This window comes from Nerophis lumbriciformis, linkage group LG34 (assembly GCF_033978685.3).
Source record: "Nerophis lumbriciformis linkage group LG34, RoL_Nlum_v2.1, whole genome shotgun sequence".
Taxonomy (NCBI): domain Eukaryota; kingdom Metazoa; phylum Chordata; class Actinopteri; order Syngnathiformes; family Syngnathidae; genus Nerophis; species Nerophis lumbriciformis.
Window position 1 is genome coordinate 11693030 of NC_084581.2, and position 25615 is coordinate 11718644.

At 41.6% G+C, this 25615-nt stretch overlaps 3 protein-coding genes across 5 annotated transcripts in view; 2 read left to right on the forward strand and 1 right to left on the reverse strand.

Annotated features, from left to right (window-relative positions):
- Positions 1–1518: 1518 nt before the first annotated feature.
- On the reverse strand, positions 1519–12449 carry sprtn (SprT-like N-terminal domain). The gene is made up of 6 exons (XM_061929904.1): positions 11923–12449; positions 11625–11724; positions 11189–11317; positions 8311–8581; positions 4579–5360; positions 1519–1697 (listed from the first exon to the last, which is right to left on the reverse strand). Exons 1-5 carry the CDS (start codon positions 12228–12230, stop codon positions 4612–4614), a joined length of 1557 nt encoding a protein of 518 aa, XP_061785888.1. The 5' UTR covers positions 12231–12449; the 3' UTR covers positions 1519–1697; positions 4579–4611.
- Positions 12450–12529: 80 nt separating this feature from the next.
- On the forward strand, positions 12530–19565 carry exoc8 (exocyst complex component 8). Its single transcript, XM_061929903.1, has 4 exons — positions 12530–14468; positions 14536–14789; positions 14863–15111; positions 18737–19565. The coding sequence occupies exons 1-4, from the start codon at positions 13319–13321 to the stop codon at positions 19142–19144; spliced, it is 2061 nt and encodes a 686-aa protein (XP_061785887.1). The 5' UTR covers positions 12530–13318; the 3' UTR covers positions 19145–19565.
- Positions 19566–20167: 602 nt separating this feature from the next.
- Positions 20168–25615, forward strand: part of trim67 (tripartite motif containing 67) — a 74519-nt gene continuing 69071 nt past the window's right edge. For all 3 annotated transcript variants that reach the window (XM_061930002.1, XM_061930003.1, XM_061930004.1), the window contains exon 1: positions 20168–21062. In XM_061930002.1, the coding sequence (XP_061785986.1) occupies positions 20247–21062 (816 nt within the window). In that variant the 5' untranslated portion in view covers positions 20168–20246. The remainder of the gene's footprint in view (positions 21063–25615) is intronic.

Here is a 25615-nt window from a genome sequence, read left to right on the forward strand (position 1 = left end):
GAGCTGGACGAAGTGGCTGGGGAGAGGGAAGTCTGGGCTTCCCTGCTTAGGCTGCTGCCCCCGCGACCCGACCTCGGATAAGCGGAAGAAGATGGATGGATGGATGGATGGAACTTTTGAAAATATAGATGAAATACATATGGATTAAATAATATTACAATATCAATAAAGATAATACATTGGAATAGTTTTTTTTAAACATATGTTTTAAATATTTGATCAAATTTAAAAACTCAAAACTTTAATTAATCCTAAAGTCACCCAGTGTTATGTGAAATATAGTACTTTAACATGAAATCTATTTTTCTTTAAATAATGAAAAACATTAATATTAAATGTAATATTTAATTTTGAATGTTGATGTGGACAGTACATATAATTACAAAATGTTGTAAATAAACTTAATTATGTAAGAAATGTAAATGTTCTTCATTTTTTTTATGTCGATGGCTCTCATACAATTAGTTTTTGTTAGTGTAGACATATGTATAATATGATATATTATATAGATGTGATATAGGGACGGCGTGGCGCAGTGGAAGAGTGGCCGTGCGCGACCCGAGGGTCCCTGGTTCAATCCCCACCTAGTACCAACCTCGTCATGTCCGTTGTGTCCTGAGCAAGACACTTCACCCTTGCTCCTGATGGGTGCTGGTTAGCGCCTTGCATGGCAGCTCCCTCCATCAGTGTGTGAATGTGTGTGTGAATGGGTAAATGTGGAAGTAGTGTCAAAGCGCTTTGAGTACCTTGAAGGTAGAAAAGCGCTATACAAGTACAACCCATTTATCATTTATCATTAAATTGTGCAATATTGAATGATTTAGTTCCATCAAGTTCCAGGTTTGAGCACCTGCTGTTTTTTTTAAGAACTGCGCACTTTCCACGACAGCGTTTTTTTAATTTTTACTTTGAAAGCCAAACTAATCTTCCTGGTTTGAACAATTAGCTGCACAGTGTGAAGAGGCTGATCCAGGACAAGCCGTTTCAACCCACATTATTTTTATCACTGTATGTCGACAGCACACTGGGGATTAAGACGTGTGACGGGACCCCCCGTGGAGAGGACGCACGCAACCCCAGCAGGAGTCTGCTAATCCTAAAAGAACAAGCAGTTAGTAATGCTGGCTAATAACGATAAAAAAGATCAGCCTACGTTTGGTCAAGAAGGACAGAACATCTTGTATAAATGACTGTGTACATGATGCATATATGCAGAAGTAGTCAGTAAGTGTTTATTTAAAAAACATATTTTCAATATAATAAACTTTATTTGGCTTTAAAACTGTAACAGCCATTAAAATAGCAGTAAAAAACAACAGAGAGTGTAACAAATATAAATATTAAGTAGCAGAAAAGGCTCAGCGACATCAAGAATAACATACCCATCGAGGCGCTTGATGCTGAGGTGAAGGACAACTACGTCGCAGTTTCTCTGTTGGGGCTGGAAATGACTTCAAGTAACAAGTCAAAACTTTTTTTTGTATAAAGAAAACATGTCGTCTTCATTGTGAATTAAGGCAAAGTGTTTCAACACTAAAAGATCACATGATATCAAATGTTTACACTGATAAAAGTGCAAAACCAAATACCGGTATATATATATATATATATATATATATAAATATATATATTTATAAAATAAAACCCACACCAAACATCCCTGGAGGAAACTTCACCAGCCGTTTCATAAGGTACACCTGCAACAAATACAAGAAAAGTATTTAACACTAATAATAACATTGATTAAATTGCATCACGTACACAAACAGTGTTTCCCTCACATTAGTGTATTTCTTGCGACATGCCACAAACAAATGTGGACTGCCACAAATATATATTTGGGGCAAACTGTTGATGGCGGTAAAGACTATATAATTCTGCTCCGAATTTCCATGCGGTCCGCATTTAAAAGGGAAAGACAGGAAGTGTTTTTTATGTCATGCGTTTACTCCGAAATCAAATACAAGCAGTCTTGAAAAGGTGATGTACAGTAATCGCCACAGGAGGTCCGGACATGCAGGACAACTCCACGAGCCCGGGGTGTGTGCAGTACCACCACCATGAAAGGCGAGGTGTGGAAGTCTGCAGAACAATTCCAAAAGCGAACAGACAGCCTTTCACTAGTTAGCATGACAGGAAGACAGAAGTCTTCCGTCCTTTGGTAAAACTTCGTCTTCCAGGTGATATTCGTGAACCAGGGATGTCCAAAAAAGAGGGCCGGAGAACATTTGTGGACTCGTTTTTTTTATCGACCTGTGGTACATTGTAGAAATAAAACAGAAATAAACGGCAAAAATAGGGCAAAAAGGCCTAATGTAAAGAGAAAAAGTTGAAATGTGGATACTAACTTACTGCTCGATTGATTGACTTATATGACCATTGGCCCAGACCGAATCACCATGAAACATTTTCCCAAGGTGTTATTAGCGTACTTGCTGCCTACAGTGCAGCGCACACAAACTTGCAGTTTCCTTAAAAACTTTTGCTTGGCTAGCAGGCAAAGGGCGTGAGGCTCAAGAATTCTGAAAATGTATGTCACTCAAATACCGATGAATACAGAGAGAAAAATAAAAAACTTCGGCCTCTTGCGGTTATTTATCGCACTAATTAAAACCTCCATGTCGATTCGATGACGATTAATCGAGCAACCCTAATTTGGAGCAATGTTCACGGACGGACTCCAGTATTTGGCTTGTTAGTTTGCCGTTGCAGGATAGTGATGGTGGTTTGGGTTGAGGAGAGACCTGTTAGAGGTTGGATGCCGGAAAATGTCAGATGCGTTGCAACAGTCAGCCTTAAAGGGGAACTGTACTTTTTTGGAATTTTGCCTATTGTGTGAATGTAAGTGTGTCTATCTGTGATGGCCCTGAAATGAGGTGGCGACTTGTCCAGGGTGTTCCCCGCTTTTCGGCCGAATGCAGCTGGGATAGGCTCCAGGAAGGAGGTTTCCTACTTCCACCCAAGCACAACAGCTGCTCATGTGCTTAAGACAAAGCAAGAAATTCTAAAGCTGCCTACTCATAAGCTCATACATGATGTCCCAACGAGGTGGAACTCCACTTATGATATGTTGGAGCAGCAGGTAGCTATATACTCTGCATTGACCCACAAGACACTGAAGACAAATGTCAAAGACATCATCAACCTGTCTGATGATGACATGAGAGTGGCAGAAGAGGTCCTCCAGGTGCTTAAACCCCTCAAAACTGTTACGTCTCTACTGAGCACTGAAACTTCACCATCTGTGTCAATGATCCTGCCACTGAAAACAAGGATTCTACAATCCATGGCTCCAAGTGTGGAAGACAGCGGCATCACTCCAGATGTCAGGCTTTATTTCACTATCTATGTTTCAAGGAAGATGATGTGCCTTCTTATGTTGCACTTTAAGTTGTTTTTTTTATTAATGGTCATTGGTCCAAGTTTAAAGAAATGAGAAATGCCTTTTTATGTTGCACTGTTTTTCATTAAATATGTTAAAAGGAAAATAAAAATGCATGTCAAATTGATCAACAGATTGTATTATTCTCCAGTGCAATAACAGTACTGAAATGAAGGCTAAAAGGGCATTAATGGGAGCTTTAAAAAAAGAAAAAGAAAAAAATAAGTAACTAAATAGTTACTTTTCACAGTAACGCATTACTTTTTGGTGTAAGTAACTGAGTTACTCCGCTACCCAAAAATTTAAAAAAAACTACAGAAAAACAAAAACCAAAACAAAATAATAATGGTAGTTAAAAAAAAAGGAAAAATAAAAAAAGAATATCAACAGATAAATAAATAAAGCTGACTTTTATTTACAAGTTAGAACGCATTTAAAAAAAAAAATACATACGTCGTCACATCTTTAATAGTAATTGTGGACAATAGGAAAAAAAAAGAGTGCAGTCCCCCTCTACCGCATTGCGGCAGCTAGATGATTTTTTTTCGATGTGCACGTCATGCAACACGCGTTTACTAGACAAGTCGGTGTGGTATGCGGTCGTGATCTAGGGGAATGGCAGCGGTGTCGACACCGACAGGATGTGAGACTGAAGAGAGAGGTGAGGAGTGCAGGTGTGTTTTTGGGTTAAAATACGTGCCGGTTGCGGGTCTGTTGATCACATTTTGAGTGGGGGCGGCATTGATGTCATATTAATACTTTTTTTTCTAATATTGTCGGGATCGAGTCCCAAAGACCACCTGGTCAATTGTGATCGATGGGTTGGCGACCCCTGATGTAAAGCGCGTTAACATTGTGGCAGCATTATAGGAAGTTTGTGTTCTGGTAGGAAATAAACTTAGTTTTGAGTTAAACTCTCAAATATAAAATTGCCTGTACATTAAGAATATTGGAAATTATTATAACGTATTTACATCCCGTAACACAAAGTCTTAGCCTTTTGCTATTGTCTTGTGTTATTTGCAGCTAAAAGATTTGCTAAATATCTTTTTTATAACTTCAAATCAGCCCAGACTATGAATTACTTGGTGCCTCAACAGAAATATGTTAACCAAAATATTAAAAAGAGTCATCATGTATGATACAACACATATTGCAAGCACAATGACAAACATTATTAAATTGACAAGGTGTACCTAATGAAATGGACGTCCTGGGATCGTCCTCGCTCAGGAGAGACAGGAGTCAAGATGCTGGTTGACGTCCGTCTCCTGCACCCTGGCCTGACACACGGGACAGTTGACCATCACCACAATAGAAGAAGAGGACGACGAAGAGGAGGACGAAGAGGAGGAGAATGTCGATGAGGAGGCGGAGCTAGCTTGTGGTGCCGAAGGCGTTGGTGTCTTCTTTGAGTCAATTGACTTGAGCTTCTTGTTGAAGAGGTCAAAAATGCTGGAAGAGTCCTCCAGCGGCCTCTTTTTGGACCGTGGCGTCTCGTCGGCAGCAGTGCTAGTGCTCGGGACAGACAAGGGACATTTGGGACGCTGTGTAGATGATGTGCTGACGCGATCATTGTTGTTATTAGAAGCGACAGAAGTCAGATTAGTTTGTGAGTCTGCGAGGGACAAACGTCTTGCTGACTTGTTGAACAGGTCCTCAATTGACGGCTGCGTGGCACTTTTATCAGAACCACAAGAAGGTTTGGAGATCCTCATAGGCGAGCCGTTGATGCTGACAAACACTCTGGTGTTACCTACAGACTTCTTGGGGGCTGTCTTTTGGCCCAGCAATGGAAACGGTCCTACTCCTATCTTGTTGTGAAGACTTTTCGGAGAGAAGGGAGGTGGGAGGGGTTTACTGACACAGGTTGAAGGCGCAGATGGAGAAGGGCCTGAAGATGTGGGCAGCTTCCCACCGAGGACTAAGCCTTTGCCACTGAATGGGATGATGTCCCGAATATCCTGAGAGACAAACCCTGACAGAGGGACACAACAAATTAGTGTTATTAATAGGGCTGTCAATATTAATGCATTGTGACACATGTGATTAATTTAAATGAATTATCGCATTATCAGAAATGTATGAAGATTAACCCGAAAGACGCGCGTATTTATTACACGGTCTGTGATTGCGATGAGGGGCGGCCAACTTTGCTTCAAAACAGAACTTTGGATAAAACTAAGGTAACTAGTTGGTATTGCAGCAACAAACGTTTTTATCATCAGTGCACATCAAGTTTAAAATACCATCTTAACGTGAAACACATATTCGAGGATAGTGTTGCCACTCCTCTTGGCGACTTTTTTGTAAACAGCTACAAGTGACAAATCTAGTGACTTTACCCGGTGATATTAGACCATTGGTTCTTAACCTGGTTTCGATCGAACCCCAGGGGTTCGGTGAGTCAGCTTCAGGGGTTCAGTGGAGCCTCCGCCGCGGACGTCAAGACACACCCGACTCATTGTGTACGGTAAATAAAAACTTCTCCCTATCGTCGTATTATGGATACGGCAACAGCAGAAGTCACACTGGTTTTCAGGTGTGTAATTTGTTGTGAGTTCATGCACTGTGTTGGTTTTGTTCTTTGAACAAGGTGATGTTCATGCATGGTTCATTTTGAGCACCAGTAAAAAAACATATAACTTTGTCTTGAATTTGAAAAAAAAACATACATTTTATTTTTCACTAAAGAAGGGTTTGGTGAATGCGCATAAGAAACTGGTGGGGTTCGGTACCTCCAACAAGGTTAAGAACCACTGTATTAGACTCTTGTGTCTTGGAGACTTGATTATGTCTTGGAGACTCTGAAGTGAAAGCAAGCAGCAGTTTCCGTCCTCAGCGAGCAGTGACAGCTGCTGCCAATAGCAAAATGAATGCTAGCTACAACCACAACAAGCAGAGGAGAACGCTAGGCTGGCAAAGTTTACTGATTCAATGTTGTCAACAAAAGTAGCACAGTTAAGTTAAACATATGCCTTTGCTAAACGGACAGCCACCGCACGAGGACATCTTACATCTCTGAAGACTAATTCCTGCAAGAAGATGTCATTCATACCACCGCAACTGATTCGTCGTACAATACCTTGAAGATGCACAATTACAGCAAGGATAAACCAACTGCACTACACACACCAAGAGCATCAACTTGCAACTAGTCTGACTGTGAATTTATTTTGCTTCCTGGAGACATATGTAAGTAATCACAATGAGCTGGGGTCGCATTGTACCAAAGAAAAGAGATTAGCATTGTCACCTGAAAAAGGTAAACAAACTTGTTTGTTTGAACAACTGTTTAAACTAAAAGAGAGTCAATGGTGCACTATGTTAAGTTGTTTATGAGTGTGTTTACTATATTATCTATTAGTAACTGTACCTGTAAAGATTTTCAAAATGTGCACTTAATTTTTACTATACTCATTTTCACCAAGTTTGAGTTTCATTAATAACATGAGTCCAGGTGCCAGGCATCAAAACTGTATATTCCCTTTTTTTTGCTTGATAATATTTGTGTTTGTATTCAACCTATTCCGGAATGAATACGATCCATTTTTTAAAAAGAACATCAAGATGAAAATCTTGATGATTTGGTCCGTCAGGAGGAGAAGTTGAAGAATGTGTCATTAATAGTTGCAGGATCACTTGTGTGATAACTAACGCCTATTGCTGACCTAATGTTGTGTCTGTGTAATTTAAAAAAAAAGTATAGCGGGCTTTTGCAGCAATGCAGTTTCCCAGCAAAACCAGCACAAACGCAGCACAAATGATTGGGACTGGTTTGGGAAGGTTTTGACATGGTTAAGGACTGTTTATATTTAATAACAACTTATTTACATGTCAATAACATAAAATGTTAATTACTTAAAAACTACAATAGTTAAACCAAAAATGCAGCACAAAGCAGCACAAACAAATTACACTATTTCAACAGAGTTTTGAGAGGAGTAGGGGGGCAACTTCACATAGGTCTTGCAGTTCAGTAAAACATTTCAAAATAACGTTTCTGTATGACATTTTAAATCCCAAATTGCATTTGTACCCAAATATTGGGGTATTTTCTTCATACAATTTTATTTATGCAAGCAATTAATAACCCGTGATTAATCATGATTGATCACAGGTATAGAGTGTGATTAATTTCATTCATTCATCCCATTTTCTACCGCTTGTCCCGTTCAGGGTCGCTGGAGCCTATCTCAGCTGCATTCGGGCGGAAGGCGGCGTACACCCTGGACAAGTCGCCACCTCATCGTAGGGCCAACACAGATAGACAGACAACATTCACAATTATATTAAATGTAATTGATTAAAAGTACAATTTGTTTATAAAAACACATTGACACCCCAGTCTTAGGAAGTCTATACTTTTTTTTTTTTTTTTACACACATTGCAAAATAAAAGGATGCAGGGGCTTTGTGATATGTTCACTTTTGTGATAAAAAAACAAAAAAACAAAAAAACAAAATGTTTAATTTAAGCAATCTTCTATTTTCCACACACAAAACAAAAAGCAATTTCTGAGAGGGCCCAATGTAATTAAACTAAAATTGGGACATCTCTTTGTTTTACTTGTTTTTACTGTACTATGTTTGAAAATGTCATACTGTTCTAAGTACGTGTAACTGCAGCCTTCAACCTATTTCAGAGATACACGTTTAAGAAACATTGTAAAGAGACAGACCAATGATATTATTGTGTGTACTATTTTTAGCTTGAGTATAATTTACATTTCACTTGAAGCTGTTATACATTTAATAGGTATAATTGTGTCATGTCCTTTTTGTCTTTTTGTTGTTAAAATTAGTATATTTCAGACATGGTTGTAAATGGTGATTCACATTTAAACTGTGATTAATCTGAAATGACAATCATTTGACAGCCCGAGTAACATGACAGCAGATTAACGTTATAAATAAAGTCTTCTTACCTGAAGGCTTTTCTTTGGCAGGTGTCTTTCTGTCTTGTTTAGCCTCCTTCTTGCCTTTGTTCTTGCCGTACCCCTCAGGCTCCTTCACCTTGATGTAGGTACCCCCACACGTCCTCTGGTGGTCCCCCCACCAAGGGTCCACAGATGAAGGGGCCCGATTCATGGCCCTCTTTACGTAGCCGAAGTAAGGCTTGCGCTTCTGGCAGGGCCCGTTACAACGCCACCAGTGCTGGCGGTACACATCCACCTCATCGTTGAAGCTGTGGTACACCTGGGAAGATAGGGCGGGGTGGACATTTTAAGACTTGATACTAGAGGTGGGAATCTTTGGGCACCTCACAATTCGATTACAATTTGATTATTAATTGACTATTTATACATCTATAGTTATTGTATTGTTAATTTATTGTAAATGAGTTTATATAGTCTAAATATCTTACGTGTATTTGTTAATAATGTCCATATTGTCTACAAGGCTCCTCCTTTTGTGTCATTTCCGGTCCGTGGATGTTTGCGCGGACAGAAAAAGACTAGATATGTGACAAGTGTAGCTGCCTGAATGTGAAAAAAAAAAAAAGTCCCTACTTGGCAAGCAGGCATCCTTGATTTAATTGTCTTGCCTTTTAAACCCACAGGATGTTCAGACACTTTGGCTCCAGTCGCCATAAACTTGCGGCTCAAATACGTGTGTCGCCTATGTACTACGTCTATCTATGGCTGAAAATGATACCAGCCTGTGGCCGCACTGTATGATTGTTATTCTCCTGATTTACTAATCTAGTTGCTAATTTTCTTTTCGTAGCTGGGTACTCTCCGCTGTAACACAGTTCCTATCATTTAGCTTTATGTTGAAATGTACAAAGAATGTATTCTTTTCTAGTTTCAATACATCACATTCAAGTTAGCTGAGCGCTGCAGTTAGCATAGCTTGTCCTCTTCTCCTCCCTCCTCCGTGTGTGTCCGCACAAACCTAGCTGACACACAATGCTAAAAGAATGTTAGCTCATGGTTCTCCCATGGTTAGTTAGAACCAAACCTATAACTAATGTTTAGAGCAGTGTTTCATTACCTTTTTGACCTCAGGGCCTAACTTTTCTACTAAAGAGGGGACCACTCAAGTAATAACACTGAATTATTAATTTGACTATAGATTTTAATCATATTCAATAATTACATATAACCTACTGACAGTTTAACAGGATAATAACCATTGTCAAATTATATGAAACCATGAACCATAAAACCAAAGGAAGGGACTCATGAAAACTGATTTAAAAAAATGTATAGACAAAATCCAAAACCAGTGAAGTTGGCACATTGTGTAAATCGTAAATAAAAACAGAATACAAGGATTTGCAAATCATTTTCAACTTATATTCAATTGAATAGACTGCAAATACAAGATATTTAATGTTGAGTCTGAGAAACGTAATTTGTTTTTTGCAAATAATCATTAACTTAGAACTTAATGGCAACAACACATTGCAAAAAAGTTGGCACAGAGGCATTTTTACCACTGTGTTACATGGCCTTTCCTTTTAACAACACTCAGTAAATGTTTGGCAACTGAGGAGACCAATTTTTGAAGCTTTTCAGGTGGAATTATTTTCCATTGTTGCTTGATGTACAGTTTACCGGTAAGTTGTTCAACAGTCAGGGGTCTCCGTTGTTGTATTTTACGCTTCATAATACGCCACACATTTTCAATGGGAGACAGGTTTGGACTATAGGCAGGCCAGTCTAGTACCCGCACTCTTTCACTATGAAGCCACGCTTCGTAGACCACAGAACACTTTTACACTTTGCATCAGTCCAACTTAGATGAGCTCGGGCGCCGTTTCTAGGTGTTATTGATAAATGGCTTTTGCCTGGCATAGTAGAGTTTTAACTTGCACTTACAGATGTAGCGACCAACTGTGGTTACTGACAGTGGTTTTCTGAAATGTTCCTAAGCCCATGTGGTGATATCCTTTACACACTAATGTCGCTTTTTGATGCAGTACCGCCTGAGGGATCGAAGGTCACGGCCTTGCCGCTTACGTGCAGTGATTTCTCCAGATTCTCTGAACCTTTTAATGATATTACAGACCATAGATGGTGAAATCCCTTGAAATAGCATGTTGAACAAAGTGGTTCTTACTCTGTTGGACAATTTGCTCACGCATTTGTTCACAAAGTGGTGACCCTCGCCTGAACAAAACGCAGACGCTGTGTCATGTGTTTACCTCGCACAAGATGCTGTAATCGATGGCTCTCCAGTGTTGATGGCGAACCTTCACATCCCATACTTGTCCTATTTTCAGGTTGTGGGGAAAGTAATGTAAAAGCTTTCCACAATTCCCACAGGTGGAGTAGCTTCATGCTGCACAATAGGGCATTTTTATACGTCCAAAAACTAACGGGGAAGCGCCGCAATCACGTAGCATAAGCTCAAAGTTAGTAGCAGCCGTGGCGCCTTGTAGTCAACTGAGTGCCTTTTGACCAATCATTAAAGAGTATACCTGAAACCGGGTTGGCCATACTCTCTTTATACACGACTCGAATTGGATATTATCATTACTGCCACAAGTGATGGAAAATTGTACTACAACAGAGTACTGCTGTGGCCCGTTCAGACCACAGCTGAGAAATATACTTTTTGACGGCCCCTTAAGGGGCGATTGAGGGCCAACAATGGGCCGCAGGCCTATAGTTAAGAAACACTGTTTTAGAGAACATTAGTATTAATCCTGCATTTTAGAACTGTCTATATTACGTAAATATATGATATTTGGACATTTGTCCATCGATTCATGAATCGCCACAGAGTATCAATCATTTTTCCCTAACTCTACTTGGTACAATGATCTCTAAGAAGGTGGCCGGATAAGACACTCACTGTGATGTTTGTCCCGCTGTCCATGTTGATGCGTTTCATGTGCTTGCAGAATTCGGGCCCGTGGCCATCACGGTCTCGGTTGTTGTGGGTTACAAACAGGAGAGCGTGGATCATCTCATGGAGGAGAGTCTGTGAGGACAAAGTGAAGCGTTATAGGCTTTACTGGACTCCGGCTTCCTCCCACCTCCAAAGACATGCACCTGGGGATAGGTTGATTGGCAACACTAAATTGGCCCTAGTGTGTGAATGTGAGTGTGAATGTTGTCTGTCTATCTGTGTTTGCCCTGTGATGAGGTGGCGAATTGTCCAGGGTGTACCCTGCCTTCCGCCCAAATGCAGCTGAGATAGGCTCCAGCACCCCCCGAGACCCCAAAAGGGACAAGCGGTAGAAAATGGATGGATGAATGGATTCAAGTAATCAAAGAGTCCTGCTTACCTCCACCAGGTCTTTCCTGGGTCTGAGCTTGAGTAGAGGTTCACTGAGCCTGATAGAACAAAGTCCACCACGGCCCTCGTACGAACACACGCCGGCACACCTGAAACAGAGCAGGAGATATTGAGGTGCAGGTTAGTAACGACTAGGAAGCTACAGACACAAATATATGACAGCATTCACAGTTTCGAATATTAAGCTTGATATCCATACTGTTGACATTTGGATCGTCCCACCCACTACGAGACTGGCTGGGGCTGCTAAGATATGCTGCGATGTACTAGCCATTTCTTACACTTACAGTGTCATCCTAGGGCTCCATTTAACCTCCACACCGTTGAGTTTTCCCCAGAAGAACCTGTTATTGAACTGCAGGAACATGGCCCTGACATCTGGAGTGGGGTCCAGCGTCTCCCAGGACGGATCCACGATGGACAGAGGCCTCTCGGGCCGCACACTGCGCTCCCAGTGCATAAGCGCGCCGCCATTGACTTCAACTTTCCGTTTCTTGGCATGTTGTCCAAAGTCGTTAGATGACAAAACAGGCGCATTGTACTCGCTGTTAAACTGCTCTTGAAGATGAAGGGCGAGTAAGTAGTCGTTATCCATCGCATAAACGCTGACTGTTGTTAGCTTCTTCTTGCTAACCGGCCAACAACTCCAGTCTGTACCGGCCTGCCAGAATAGACACCCATACAACAGCCTCGATAGCGTCTGTCAGATGTATACTCCGGGGGCATACCGTATTTATGTCCAGATTTAAAATAAAAACAACGTCGCTATGATGTGTTTACAAAACGACAGTTGCCACCAGCGCACAGTACATTGCCCTGAAAGAGTGCACCCCGCCCAAACATTTCCGGTGTTTGTTTCAAAATATAAGTCGTTAAAAAAACAATAAGGGCGGCATTTATCGTCATTCAACATGTATTAAAGAACATAATTTAGTTACTTATCTATATTGTATACAAGTTGAACTACTGTTCATCTCTCTCGACGTAAATTAGTATTTTGTAAACATTGGACTTTATTTTGCAGTTATTACAATCACTTCCGGCCTAATCTTGACGGAAATTTATGTGGCAATTGGCAAGTGACAGAGATTTTAAATTGTACATCAACGATACAAACACTTACATATTCGTGTTAGCAGCTATTTTACATATGTCAAATAAAAATGTGTATTTTGCGTATTATTCGTAAAACTGGGTTCGATTAGCAAAAACGCTTGTTGTCGTTAAAAAACAATAAGGGCGGCATTTATCGTCATCCAACATGTATTAGAGAACCTAATTTAGTTAGTTGAACTAAATTAGTTAATCTCCCTCGACGTAAATGAGTATTTTGTAAACATTGGACTTTATTTTGCAGTTGGTACGAACACTTCCGGCCTAATCTTGCCGGAAGTCTGTTTGGCAATTAAAAAGTGACAAGAGATTTTAAATTGTACATCAACGATACAGATAAATGCATATTCGTGTTAGCAGCTATTATACATATGTCAAATAAAAAATGTGGATTCTGTGTATTATTTGTAAAACTGTGTTCGATTAGCAAATCTCGTGACGTAACAGGGTGTCACCCAGTTTACTGTTTCCTGTTTTGTTTGCTAGCAGCTAACCATGGAGAGAGAATTCTCCGCTTCTTTTGGAGTATAGTTAATTCTGTGAAACGTAGTAAATTAAACGCCGCTCAAGATGTCGGAAACTGGAAATCGATTACGCAGGCTGCTCGAGTCTCCCAATTTCGAGCCGCAGAACTACGTCAAGCAGCTGTCCCAGCAGTCCGACGGTGACAGAGACCTACAGGAGCATCGGCAGAAGATCCAGAACCTGGCCGACGAAACTGCTCAAAATCTAAAGAAGAATGTCTACAAGAACTACAGGCAGTTCATTGAGACAGCCAAGGAGATCTCGTACCTGGAGAGCGAGATGTACCAGCTGAGCCACATCCTGACGGAGCAGAAGAGCATCATGGAGAGCATCACGCAGTCCCTTTTGTCCACGGATAAGGACCAGACTTCCAAGGAGATGCAGGCTGCATTCCCCAAAGAAACCGAGGAGCTGAAACAGAGAACCCTGACATCACTGTTGGAGAAGGTGGAGGGCGGCAAAAACATAATGGACACCCCTGGAAGGCACTTGGTGTACAATGGCGACCTACTGGAGTACGACGTGGATAACATGGCCCCCATCCAGAAGGTGCACGCATTTCTAATGAACGACTGCCTGTTGATAGCCACCTGGCTGCCCAACCGGCGTGGCACGGTTAAGTACAAATACAACGCCCTGTACGACCTGGAGAGCTTCGCCGTGGTCAATGTCAAGGACAACCCTCCAATGAAAGACATGTTCAAGATCCTCATGTTCCCGGACAGTCGCATCTTCCAGGCAGAGAACAGCAAGATTAAGAAGGAGTGGCTGGAGATCCTGGATGAAACCAAGAAGAATAAAGCCAACAAGGATGGACGCAAGAAAGAGGAGGAGGTCCCAACGTCCCCCGTGAGGGCTGAGGTGTCCACTAATCCTTTTGACGAGGACGAGGACGAGCAGGCTGATGCTGGGGAAAGCGTGAACCTTAGTTTGGAGTGGATCCAGGAGCTGCCAGAGGACTTGGACGTGTGCATCGCTCAGAGGGATTTTGAGGGCGCTGTGGACCTGCTGGACAAGCTCAACGAGTACCTCAAAGACCAGCCGGTCACACAAAAGGTCAAAGAGCTCAGGAACAAGGTGGACGAGCGTGTGCGGCAGCTGACCGAGGTCCTGGTCTTTGAGTTGTCTCCTGATCGCTCCCTTCGAGGTGGACCCAAAGCCACGAGGAGGGCAGTGTCACAGCTCATCAGACTAGGTTCTTGGACTATTACATGTGTGTTTGGTGCAGAGAGCTGTTCATTAAATATGATCTTGTTTTCCAGGCCAGTCCACCAAGGCCTGTGAGCTCTTCCTGAAAAACCGTGCGGTGGCGGTCCAGACGGCCATCCGGCAGCTTCGAATCGAAGGGGCCACGCTGCTCTACATCCACAAGCTGTGCAACATCTTCTTCACCAGCCTGCTGGAGACCGCCAAGGAGTTCGAGATGGACTTTGCAGGGAACACAGGCTGCTACTCTGCGTTTGTAGTCTGGTCCAGGTCCGCCATGAGGATGTTTGTGGATGCCTTCAGCAAGCAGGTGGGAACACAATGAGAGAACATTCACAAAGTGTGTGACTGTCACTATAAAGTTTATCTTGCGTTTCTTGTAGGTGTTTGACAGCAAGGAGAGCCTGTCAACGGCGGCCGAGTGCGTCAATGTGGCCAAGGAGCACTGCCAGCAGCTGACGGAGATCGGCCTGGACCTGACCTTCACTCTGCAGTCGCTGCTGGTCAAAGACGTCAAGGCGGCGCTGCTCAGCTACAAGGACATCATCATGGAGGCGACTAAGCACCGCAACTCTGAGGAGATGTGGCGGAGGATGAACTTAATGACGCCTGAGGCGCTGACCAAGCTCAAGGTAACCATTTGGACTACACTCTGGTGGTCTAAACTTAGAACTGTGCCTTCTCATGCGTTATTGTCGGGCAAATTAATCAGTTGCAACTGGACTGTTTAGGTTGTTTTAGAAGAGGTTTCGAAGATTGGATAAGACGACTCTAGTCTCAATTAGAATGGTCTTATCCTGTTTAAGAAGGCTCTAGTCCAAGGGTGCCCAAACGTTTTGCTTTCAAGGGCCAAAGTAAAAAATGTGCCAGAAGATAGGTACCGATCCAAGATCGTTTTAAAAAGGAATTGATCGATTTTGTCGATACAAGACAAAGGAAAACATTGGATTTAATAATAGCAGACTATATGTAAGGTTGAACACTTTTAAAAATAAGGACGTTAAACGTTAAGTCTGTTTTGCCCGTGTGTAACGTCATCAAAACAAAAATGGCGGATAGCTACGATGGCTGTAAAAGGTGACAGCAAATGCCACAAGATAATATCATTAATTACAACACAACAGCTTTCAGCTACAGCACAATTGCAAAAGCCATAACAAATACAAAGGACACAACACAGTAATTGGAATTTTAAGCCACAAAATTAAAATAATCCCCTCAATTCCCCCCAAAAATGGATTAACTCGCTGGAATATAAAGACAATATAACATACATCCATAAATGTGGATGCATATGCAAAAGTGCAATATATTTATCTGTACAGTAATCTATTTATTTATATCTGCACCTTATTGCTCTTTTATCCTGCACTACCATGAGCTAATGTAACGAAATTTCGTTCTTATCTGTACTGTAAAGTTCAAATTTGAATGACAATAAAAGGAAGTCTAAGTCTAAGTCTAAGTCTAAAATAGGCAACCGCCACACCGGAAGTGACAGCGGAGTAGGTTAGGCGATGCACCGACTTCCGGAACACAACAACATTAAGTGTGACACACAACTGGCAGCCAAGGAGAAGTAATTTCATCAGAAATAAATAAATAGAAGATATGGATGAAGTAGGCTATGGAAATTAGGAAGTGAGGGACCAACCATCAACAGGTTTGAGGAGGCATACATGCTTAAGCACACCTGGTGCACTGTCATTCATCGGCGACGCTAGGGTGGAGAACAGATACTGTATGGAGGGGTAGGGGAACTTTATTTAACAGGTAAATTTACTCTTAAAATGTTGGTTACTGTAGTTTGATTGAAAATTGCTTGAATGTTAAAAATGTGAGCAGTAGAAGTTTCCTCTTGATGTTTCAACCTTAAATGCTGGTAACACTTTATTCAAAGAAGATGTGAATGCATTGGCCATCAACTGTTGTTTATTTGCTTGTTTGTATCCAAAGTTAATTTACTGTTTTTATTCCGTGACGTGACTTTTTCCTTGAAGTGAAAAACAGTGGTGGTCAATCAAGCCATGACTGCTATTCTGAAGATAGCAGGGCATAAACTATCTGAGTACACAATTGTAAACCATATCCAATTGTATTTACAATCCGCAAAGTATATGAATATACCGTCTAAAATGTCACAAAATGCCACAAATTCAGTCAGCCATTTTGAATGTTCCGCTGCGAACACCTTCGACGATTTCCCTAGATTCTACGTCACTGGAGTAACGCTTCTGCACTCTGACCATGTTATTGGATCACTCACACTATAAATACGCAAACCTTTGAAAGTAAGGCACTGTTTATCATTCACAATCCTTATGTAAGTCAAGACGACATATACTTGCCTTTTTTATGCATTCGAAATCATAAAAAAATATCTAACAATTGAGTCGACAGATGAATGGTCCTCTATTGCGCTCATTATACCCTCTAAAAACATCCAGAAACCTTCAATAATACTCCATTTACATGTTGTGACCTGAACATTATGAGTGCTAATGTTATTATAAGCGCAAACGCAGACGGACAAAATTTTGTAAGTGTATCTTGTGTTTTTTATGTTGATTTAATAAAAAACAAACAAAAAAAAAAACAACCAATACCGATAATTAAAAAAAAACGATACCGATCATTTCCGATATTACATTTCAACGCATTTATCGGCCGATAATATTTCGGCAGGCCGATATTATTGGACATCTCTATTTTGATCATATCTATTTATTTGCAAACTTTGGAAGTCTTTTGGTGTCATAAATCAGATATATATGATAATAGCTTTGATACAGACGCAACTTGTTTACTCATTCTACTGGTTCTTTAAATAACACTAAACGTTACAAGTATTTCAAACAAACCTTTAACAAAGTGATCATTTCAAACCTGTGCATTCTTCGACTCTGCTCCCTTGTACTGGAGTGCGTGCTACGTTTTTTGTTGTCGTTTTGTAAGGTCTTGCACAATTACGCCCTTCTTGATTATATCTCATTTTATTCTTTTCGTGATTTGAAAGGTTCATACAGCCGAAAACAACGCAAGCATTGGGCATTTTTCTTCGAGAAAGGCTCAATTACCCATTGAGAAAAGACGCTGGCTTGACCACCACACATTTTCAATGAGCGGGACGTGAGCTGGACGTGACGTCATTTAAAACCAAGCAATACATAATTCCCTTACAAGAAATAACAGAAATATAGAAAAATTCACCTGCAGTGTCCAGTATCCAGTATTTATTTTCACAGTCCCACAGCTTGAATTTTTTTTTGGCTGAAAATATTAATGAATCGATACTCACTGAATCATTTTTGATTGAATCGTTCTAAAAATGGAGATAATTGCTAAATCCAACCACAAATATCAAATCGAATCGTTGTTAAAACGAATCGTTACACCACTGCTTATAATACAGTATATTGACCTACATTGGAGAACTGGAAAATAACCAATGTGTTTTCCTTCATGTTTTGTACGGTATGAATGTAACAATATGAACATTTTATGTCACCGTTACAGTGACCAAAATTATCATGGTTATAATTGTTAGTGCAGTATTGTTGTATGTGCTCAGAAAATACTTATGCGCACACTGACATATTTTAACCATGTTTTATTACGAATAAAGAAATAAAAAATGACAGAGGAAATTAGAATATATTGTTCTGGCTTATTAAAGATGTATATATTTTTCATCTGAATGTTTAAATATGTTTATCTTCTTCTGTTTTAATTTGTAATGTTTTAGATTGTTTTTTAATGTTAAAGGCAAAACAAGTGGCGTGTGCTTGTCTTCCAGTTTATGTGACGTCACACAAATTTACTTCCTGTTGTAGACACCTCCGTCTGTGTCGTATTTTTCCGAGTATAGATTGATGCCTCTGTTCTAAGAGAGCACAGCCTCTAGGTTCAGTGTGCACAATTGAATATCCTACAATGTGTTTATACAAGTTCTAAAAACCTCCTTCCTGATGGTCAAGATGCCACCTCCGGTCCGCTCTATGTATAAAAAAAGAAGAAAAAGAAAAAAGGCTTTGCTACACATCTTAAAATGACTCCTGGAGCTTTACTATCTGTTTGTCAGCAGATGCAAGAATTGTAAGTTTGATCACTTTGTTTCTGTTCAGCAAATAGTCTAACCTAGCCTGAAAACAGATGAAAAACACTGTAATAAAAGAAATACAAGTATTCAGGCACATAAGTTTCAAAGCAGTTATGCCCCATAGTAACCTTTTGTACACATGTTATTAATCCATGCAGGACGAGATGCAGTCTAGCGGCATGAGCACGTTCGACACTTACGTCGGCGATGACTGCTGGGTCAATCTGAGCTACACGGTGGTGGCCTTCACCAAGCAGATGCTGAGCTTTCTGGAGGAGGGCCTGAAGCTCTACATCCCCGAGCTGCACATGGTGCTGCTGGAGAGCCTGCGCGAGATCATCCTGGTGGCCGTGCAGCACGTGGACTACAGCCTGCGCTGCGAGCAGGACCCAGAGAAGAAGGCCTTCATCATGCTCAACGCCGGCTTCCTCCACGACACCGTGCTGCCCGAGGTGGAACGCCGCTTCGAGGAGGGTGTGGGAAAGCCCGCCAAGCAGCTGCAGGACCTCAGAAAGAGCACCAGGCCCGTCCGGATCAACCCGGAGAGCACCACGTCTCTCGTATGAAACAACCCCACCAACCTTTGCGTTAAAGAAAACTTTGTTCTACTTCCTGTGGTCACTTTGAAATGAGGGACAGGAAGTGATGCTTAGTAGGTTTAAAATGAACCATCATGTTTAACTCTTCAGTGACATTTCAATTTCAGGGTTGTGTTAGGTAGCTTGATTGGCCATATTATTAGGCACACTAACCCAGCACTACAATGTCAGTCAGATAAATGTCACAAGCTTTTGAGCAGCAAGGAACGTCACTTTTTTTTAATTATTTTGATGTTTGCCAAGTGCCAACCCAAAAAGCAAGCTTATGTTAAAATTATTTTAGAGACAAATGGATTAAAAGGGACTGAAAAGTAATTTAAATGTAAACGCTCAGTGCTGTATTTAACAAATTTGCACTGAAATAAAAGATGATTTTTTTTCACACAAATTTGCTTCTGCGCTCCAATGTTTTACTTAATGTAATGGTTACCTGCAAAATAGCCATTCATTTAGGTAAAGATGATGCTAGATGACACATTTAAACTAATGATCTGGTTTTTTTTTTACATTAATCACATTTTCCTGTTACTGTTGCAGTTCTTTTGTACGTTTGAAGCCGGAGATGCTCAGTTTGTGTCTCCTCTGAGCCCAGCAGCATCACATGTGGATATTTTTAGTCTCTACTCACCATGCAACACATGATTCCGCATCGCAGCTCATCTCGTTATGATCGCTGAGGCGGGCCAGGCCTCCAAGGATGTAAGTGGATCTCACTCTAAAAGAACCTGAGGAATTCATTCAGGTGACTGTGGAAACAGAGAATGATATTACTCATGTTGCAAACAGATTACAATCTCATTTCTATTCGGGACATTTTTTGTTGCGGAATTATAGTCAGATGTGAGATAGATATGTAGAAAAACATCAATAACGCAAGCAGTCAAGCCGTGTTTAAATCACATCCATCAATCAACGCCCCCACAAAGCCCGCCCCTTCCTGTCGCATGCGCACAGCCAGGGAGCTGTCCAAAGACTGTCGGTGCTGGAGTGTTTGGGCAGGACACACACACACACACACACACACACACACTTACACGCACACACACTTACACACGCGGTACAGGTCGCAATGGAGGAAGAGTTAAAATGTCCAGTGTGCGGTTCTCTGTTCAAGGAACCCATTTTGCTGCCTTGCTCCCACAACGTTTGTCTGGCGTGCGCGCGGAGCATCAGCGTGCACACCCCGGATGGCGAGCCCCCGGTGCAGCAGAGCCGAGCCTCGGCCAGCTCGGACTACGACTACCTGCTGGACGTGGACAAGATGAGCCTGTACAGCGAGACGGACAGCGGCTACGGCTCCTACACGCCGTGTCAGCTCAAGTCGCCCAACGGCGTCCGGGTGTTCCCCTCCTCCTCCGCCGCCGCCGCCGCCGCGCAGCGCCTCTGCTCGCTCACCTGCCCGCTGTGCCACCGCAGCGTCTCGTTGGACGAGCGCGGTCTCCGCGGCTTGCCTCGGAACCGGCTCCTAGAAGCGATCGTGGCGCGGTATCAGCAGCACCGAGCCGCCTCCGCGGCCGCCTCTTCCTCCGGGGCGCCCAAGTGTCAGCTGTGTGACCGCAACCCGGTGGACGCCGCAGTCATGTGCGAGCAATGCGACGTCTTTTACTGCAACGCCTGCCAGCAGCGGTGCCATCCATCCCGTGGTCCGCTCGCCAAGCACCGCCTCGTAGCGCCGTCTGGATCCCAGCAACAGCCGGGTCAGGCGGCCACCGGTCAGCCGCCGGCCACCCCTCGCAAGCCGGCGACGTGCGTGGAGCACGAGGCGGAAAACTTCGTCATGTTCTGCTGCAGCTGCAGAGCTCCGGTGTGCACCAAGTGCATGGAGGAGGGAAGGCACGCTAAACACGACGTCAAGCCACTGGCCCTCATGTGGAAGCAACACAAAGTAAGCCACTGCACACTTTCACATGTATCAGTGTCAGTACAGTCCATCCACAACTACAACCACCACAATGTGTCCCATTTAAGGGGTGCTACAATGCAAAAACAACTTTTCTTACCTGTTGGTACCTGTTTTCGTGTATTTTTGAAATCACACCATGGAGCAGGGGTCACCAAACTACGGCCCGCGGGCTGGACCTGGCCCACCAGCGTCCAAAATCCGGCCCGCGGGAAGTCCCAATTTAAAAAAAACAACAATTGTTTTTACATTTTTGGTTATTATTTTAAAAAATCTGTCCTTTCTAATCAATTTTCTACGGCTTGTTATTATCGGTGTCTCCTAGCCGCTCCGGCAAATCATATTGTCTAAAAATGCATTTTCCCATCAATAACGTGACATTGCGCTCGCGCCGCAGTGTATATATATATATATATATATATATATATATATATATATATATATATATATATATAAATATATGTGTTAGGTGAGGAAAAAACCCAAGAGACTATATCATCTCTACAAGCCTGCAAAACAGGCTTGAAGGGATGATGTAGCCTCTTGGGTTTTTTCCTCACCGAACATATATTCCTCACCTAACATATATTCCGCTCTACCCCTGTATTGAGAACTGTATAACGGATAAACCACAGAAGCCTCGACTATATATATATATATATATATATATACAGCCCGGCTCCCGGCCAAATTGTTTTAACCTAATGCGGCCCCCGAGTCAAAAAGTTTGGGGACCCCTGCCATGGAGCCATAGCGGAGATACTTATAAAACAATCTTGGCTTCCGTCACACTTCCCACAAACGAGCCATTTGGAATTTGAGACTCAAGTGACGTATTTTTGCTTCAGTTACATCAGCGGATACCTCCATACATGGTAGAGGTTTACCCAAAGAGCTTTGTGCGAGTCTGCCATTTTTATTCAGTTGTAGTCCAAAGTTGTAGTCAATAAAATCATTTTGCCTCCTATCTGGGCAATTATTTTGACTTGGTGGGCCACATTTAGAGAAAAAAATGTGTCTCGGGGCTGTATATCTATTTTTAGGAACACTAATACAAAACCTCAAAATAATGTCTGATTGAATGCTGAAATTGTTATGAAATACCGCCTTAAATAATTTTTTTACTGAATGAGACACCCTTGAATGCACATGAAAATAAAGAATGTGGGATTTACAATATTAACTATGAACGATAAAACACGGAATATTGACAACATAGAAACGTCACACCCCCTCTCGATCGACATATTTTACAATCAAAAGAAACGCAACAAAAATGCAACAAACACAGCGAAATATGAACGCCAAGGGTAAAAAAAAACCCTTCTACAATCTGATATATCACTAAGCTTTAGAACTTTGTTGTAAAAATCTCCTTCCGCGTCTGTCCCTGACACCCGCATTTCAGACTGGCCGCTCTGGAAACACTCTGTGGAAACGCTCCCCACCCACACTGCTTGGTGCCTCGTCTGAGCTGCTGTGACTTAGATTACCATAGTAACTAGTATATCATGCAAAAGCGCAGATTCCAACCATTGAAATACTTTGTATAGTTTAAGACTTACGGTCATTTGAAAACATCACTGCACATCATAATGGCAGCTACAGTTTCCATCTTAAAGATCTAAAAACAAATATTTGGGAATGTCCAGCGGGCCAAATTGAAAAGCTTAACGGGCCGCATGCGGCCCCTGGGCCTTAACTTGCCCAGATCTGCCCTATCCTCTTGTTGTGGTCTAGTCTGGGTCGTACATGCACATGCATGCTAAAATCCTCCCCTGTTGCCATTTCTAATACAAAATAGTGTATAGTTCTAACGTATATCTGTCAGTAGACTTCATAGAAGCGCTAAAATTTACAGCATGGCTGATGGGAAGACCACAGAGTCAAAGGGGACTTGGCCTGGAGGAGGGCTTCGGCACACAATTTAAGGATGTCAAACATGTGGCCCGTGGGCCGGATCAGGCCCACAAATGGGTTTTCTCAGAATAAAAATGAGTTTTGTTTTTAAATGAAAGAAACTGCTGTTCTCAATGTGTCCACTGGATGTCGCAATAGCAATTCTGTTAGGTACACAGTAAAGCGGGGCTGCGGCTCCGACCCCTCGACCCAACGTAAAACCGGCTTCAAACACATCGTGTTTTGGCACCGTCATTTCCACAAAATGTCTCTGTCAAAAAGAAGCAGAGTGTACGCAAAAATGATCATCCTCCTATTTATTCACTGAAGTGAATGGTAAACCACATATATTTTTGAGCGAGTTTTCTCTAATGAACATGAATAAAAACAAAGCTACGATCAAAGCTCATGTACAAGCAGTTGAATAACATCCTGAAATTGTCTGCCACACAATATGTGACACCTGATGTTGATACACCTGTAAAAGCTAAAAGATGCCAGGTTTCAGGAGTAAAATAAGCAGTTGATAACCCCACTTAAAATCTGACACGTATGACGTCACACGTGCTGCAGTGTTTATGGAAGTAAACATGGCTTCAATTCTCGTAAGTCACAGTACTAGCACATTTGTGGCAATTTTAAGGATTGTGTACAATCAAATGATTGCGTTTAGAAGACTAAGAAGGAAGAGGGCAAGCATTTTTGCTCTCACAGTTTGCAAGATATTTTGCGTCGATGTCTGCTCCGAAGAGCGTGTAGCGAGCAGTCGGAAACAGGACTGGTGGAACAATAGGCCCTTTTCTACCAAAAGTTCAGGAACTTTAGGTGCTTGGAACCTCTAGTTCCTGGACCTATAGGTTCCTGTAGAAGTGTGTGGTTTGTGTTTCCACCGCATTTGACAGTTCGGGGTATTTATACAAATCAGCTGATGACGTATGGAGGAGTGGTACAGTTAATTTCTACTCTGATACCATGTAAATAAACAGACAATATTAGGTCACGGTTCTTTTACTAAAAAGTAAGTAAATGAAATCCAAAGCAATTATATACAAAATGATATGATTTATAAAATAAAGTGTACCGAATTGTTGATAAAGTCAGGATTTTGTCCGCAATGTCCAACAGTCAGAAAGTTGTCCTCTCTGTAAATGATGAATTCATGAGGGTCAGGCGATTCCTTTTGGTACATTTCAGCTGTTAATAACAATATATAAATAATAAATGTCAGTGTTTATCTCACGACGACAACACAAACACATTGGCTTTAGCGTTAGCTTGTTAGCATCAGCATTCCGTTCATTCGGGTTGCGGCTAATAACTACACAAATAGAGTGTCACTGACTACTCTTACAACATGTAACAAAGTAAATAGTAATTATTTGATGTTATTTACCTTTGTTCCACTCGTGTGCTGCCTTCTATCTCAGTGTTTTTTAACTACTGTGCCGCAGCACACTAGTGTGCCGTGGGAGACTATCTAATTTCACCTATTTGGGTTTAAAATATTTTTGCAAACCAGTAATTATAGTCTGCAAATAATGTGTTGTTGTTGAGTGTCGGTGCTGTCTAGAGCTCGGCAGAGTAACCGTGTAATACTCTTCCATATCAGTAGGTGGCAGCCGCTAGCTAATTGCTTTGTAGATGTCGGGAACAGTGGAAGGCAGTGTGCAGGTAAAAAGGTGTCTAATGCTTGAACCAAAAATAAACAAAAGGTGAGTGCCCCTAAGAAAATGCATGGAAGCTTAGGGATAGCTATGCAGAATGAAACTAAAACTGAACTGGCTACAAAGTAAACAAAAACAGAATGCTGAACGACAGCAAAGACTTACAGCGTGTGGAGCAAAGACGTCGTCCACAATGTACATCCGGACATGACATGACAATCAACAATGTCCCCACAAAGAAGGATAAAAACAACTAAAATATTCTTGATTGCTAAACCAAAGTAGATGCGAGAAATATCGCTCAAAGGAAGACATTAAACTGCTACAGGAAAATACCAAAAAAAGAGAAAAAGCCACCAAAATAGGAGCGCAAGACAAGAACTAAAACACTACACACAGGAAAACAGCAAAAAAACTCAAAATAAGCGTGATGTGACAGGTCGTGACAGTAGACCTACTTTGAGACAAGAGCTATAGTGATGCATGGTTGTTATGGTTTAAAGTCATATCCAACAATTGTGACAACGACTTTTTACTGTCAACTGAGTTCAGTTTTTTAATGATTTCTGCTGGTGGTGTGCCTCCGCATTTTTTCAACGCAAAAATTGTGCCTCGGCTCAAAAAAGGTTGAAAAACACTGTTCTATTTTACGGTCCAGATGCTGCAAGATGCACTACATATTACAATATAGCCGACACACTCAGCATTTCTTCTTCTCTGGTGGGCATGGCTCTTAATAGTGCTTTCCATTTGGATTTCGGAATTTCCGCAACTTCCTCGTGGGAAGTTTAACTGGAACACTTGTTCATTAGACTTTTTTCAAAATTTTCATATTTTTCCAATAATTATTCTACAAATTTAAATGTCTTTAAATACACATTCGGAGAGCCAACATACCATTTACAAACAGCAGTGGCATGGTCCCCGTACTCACTGTACCTTGCAGGTTTAAAATAAAAACACAAATAAATACCA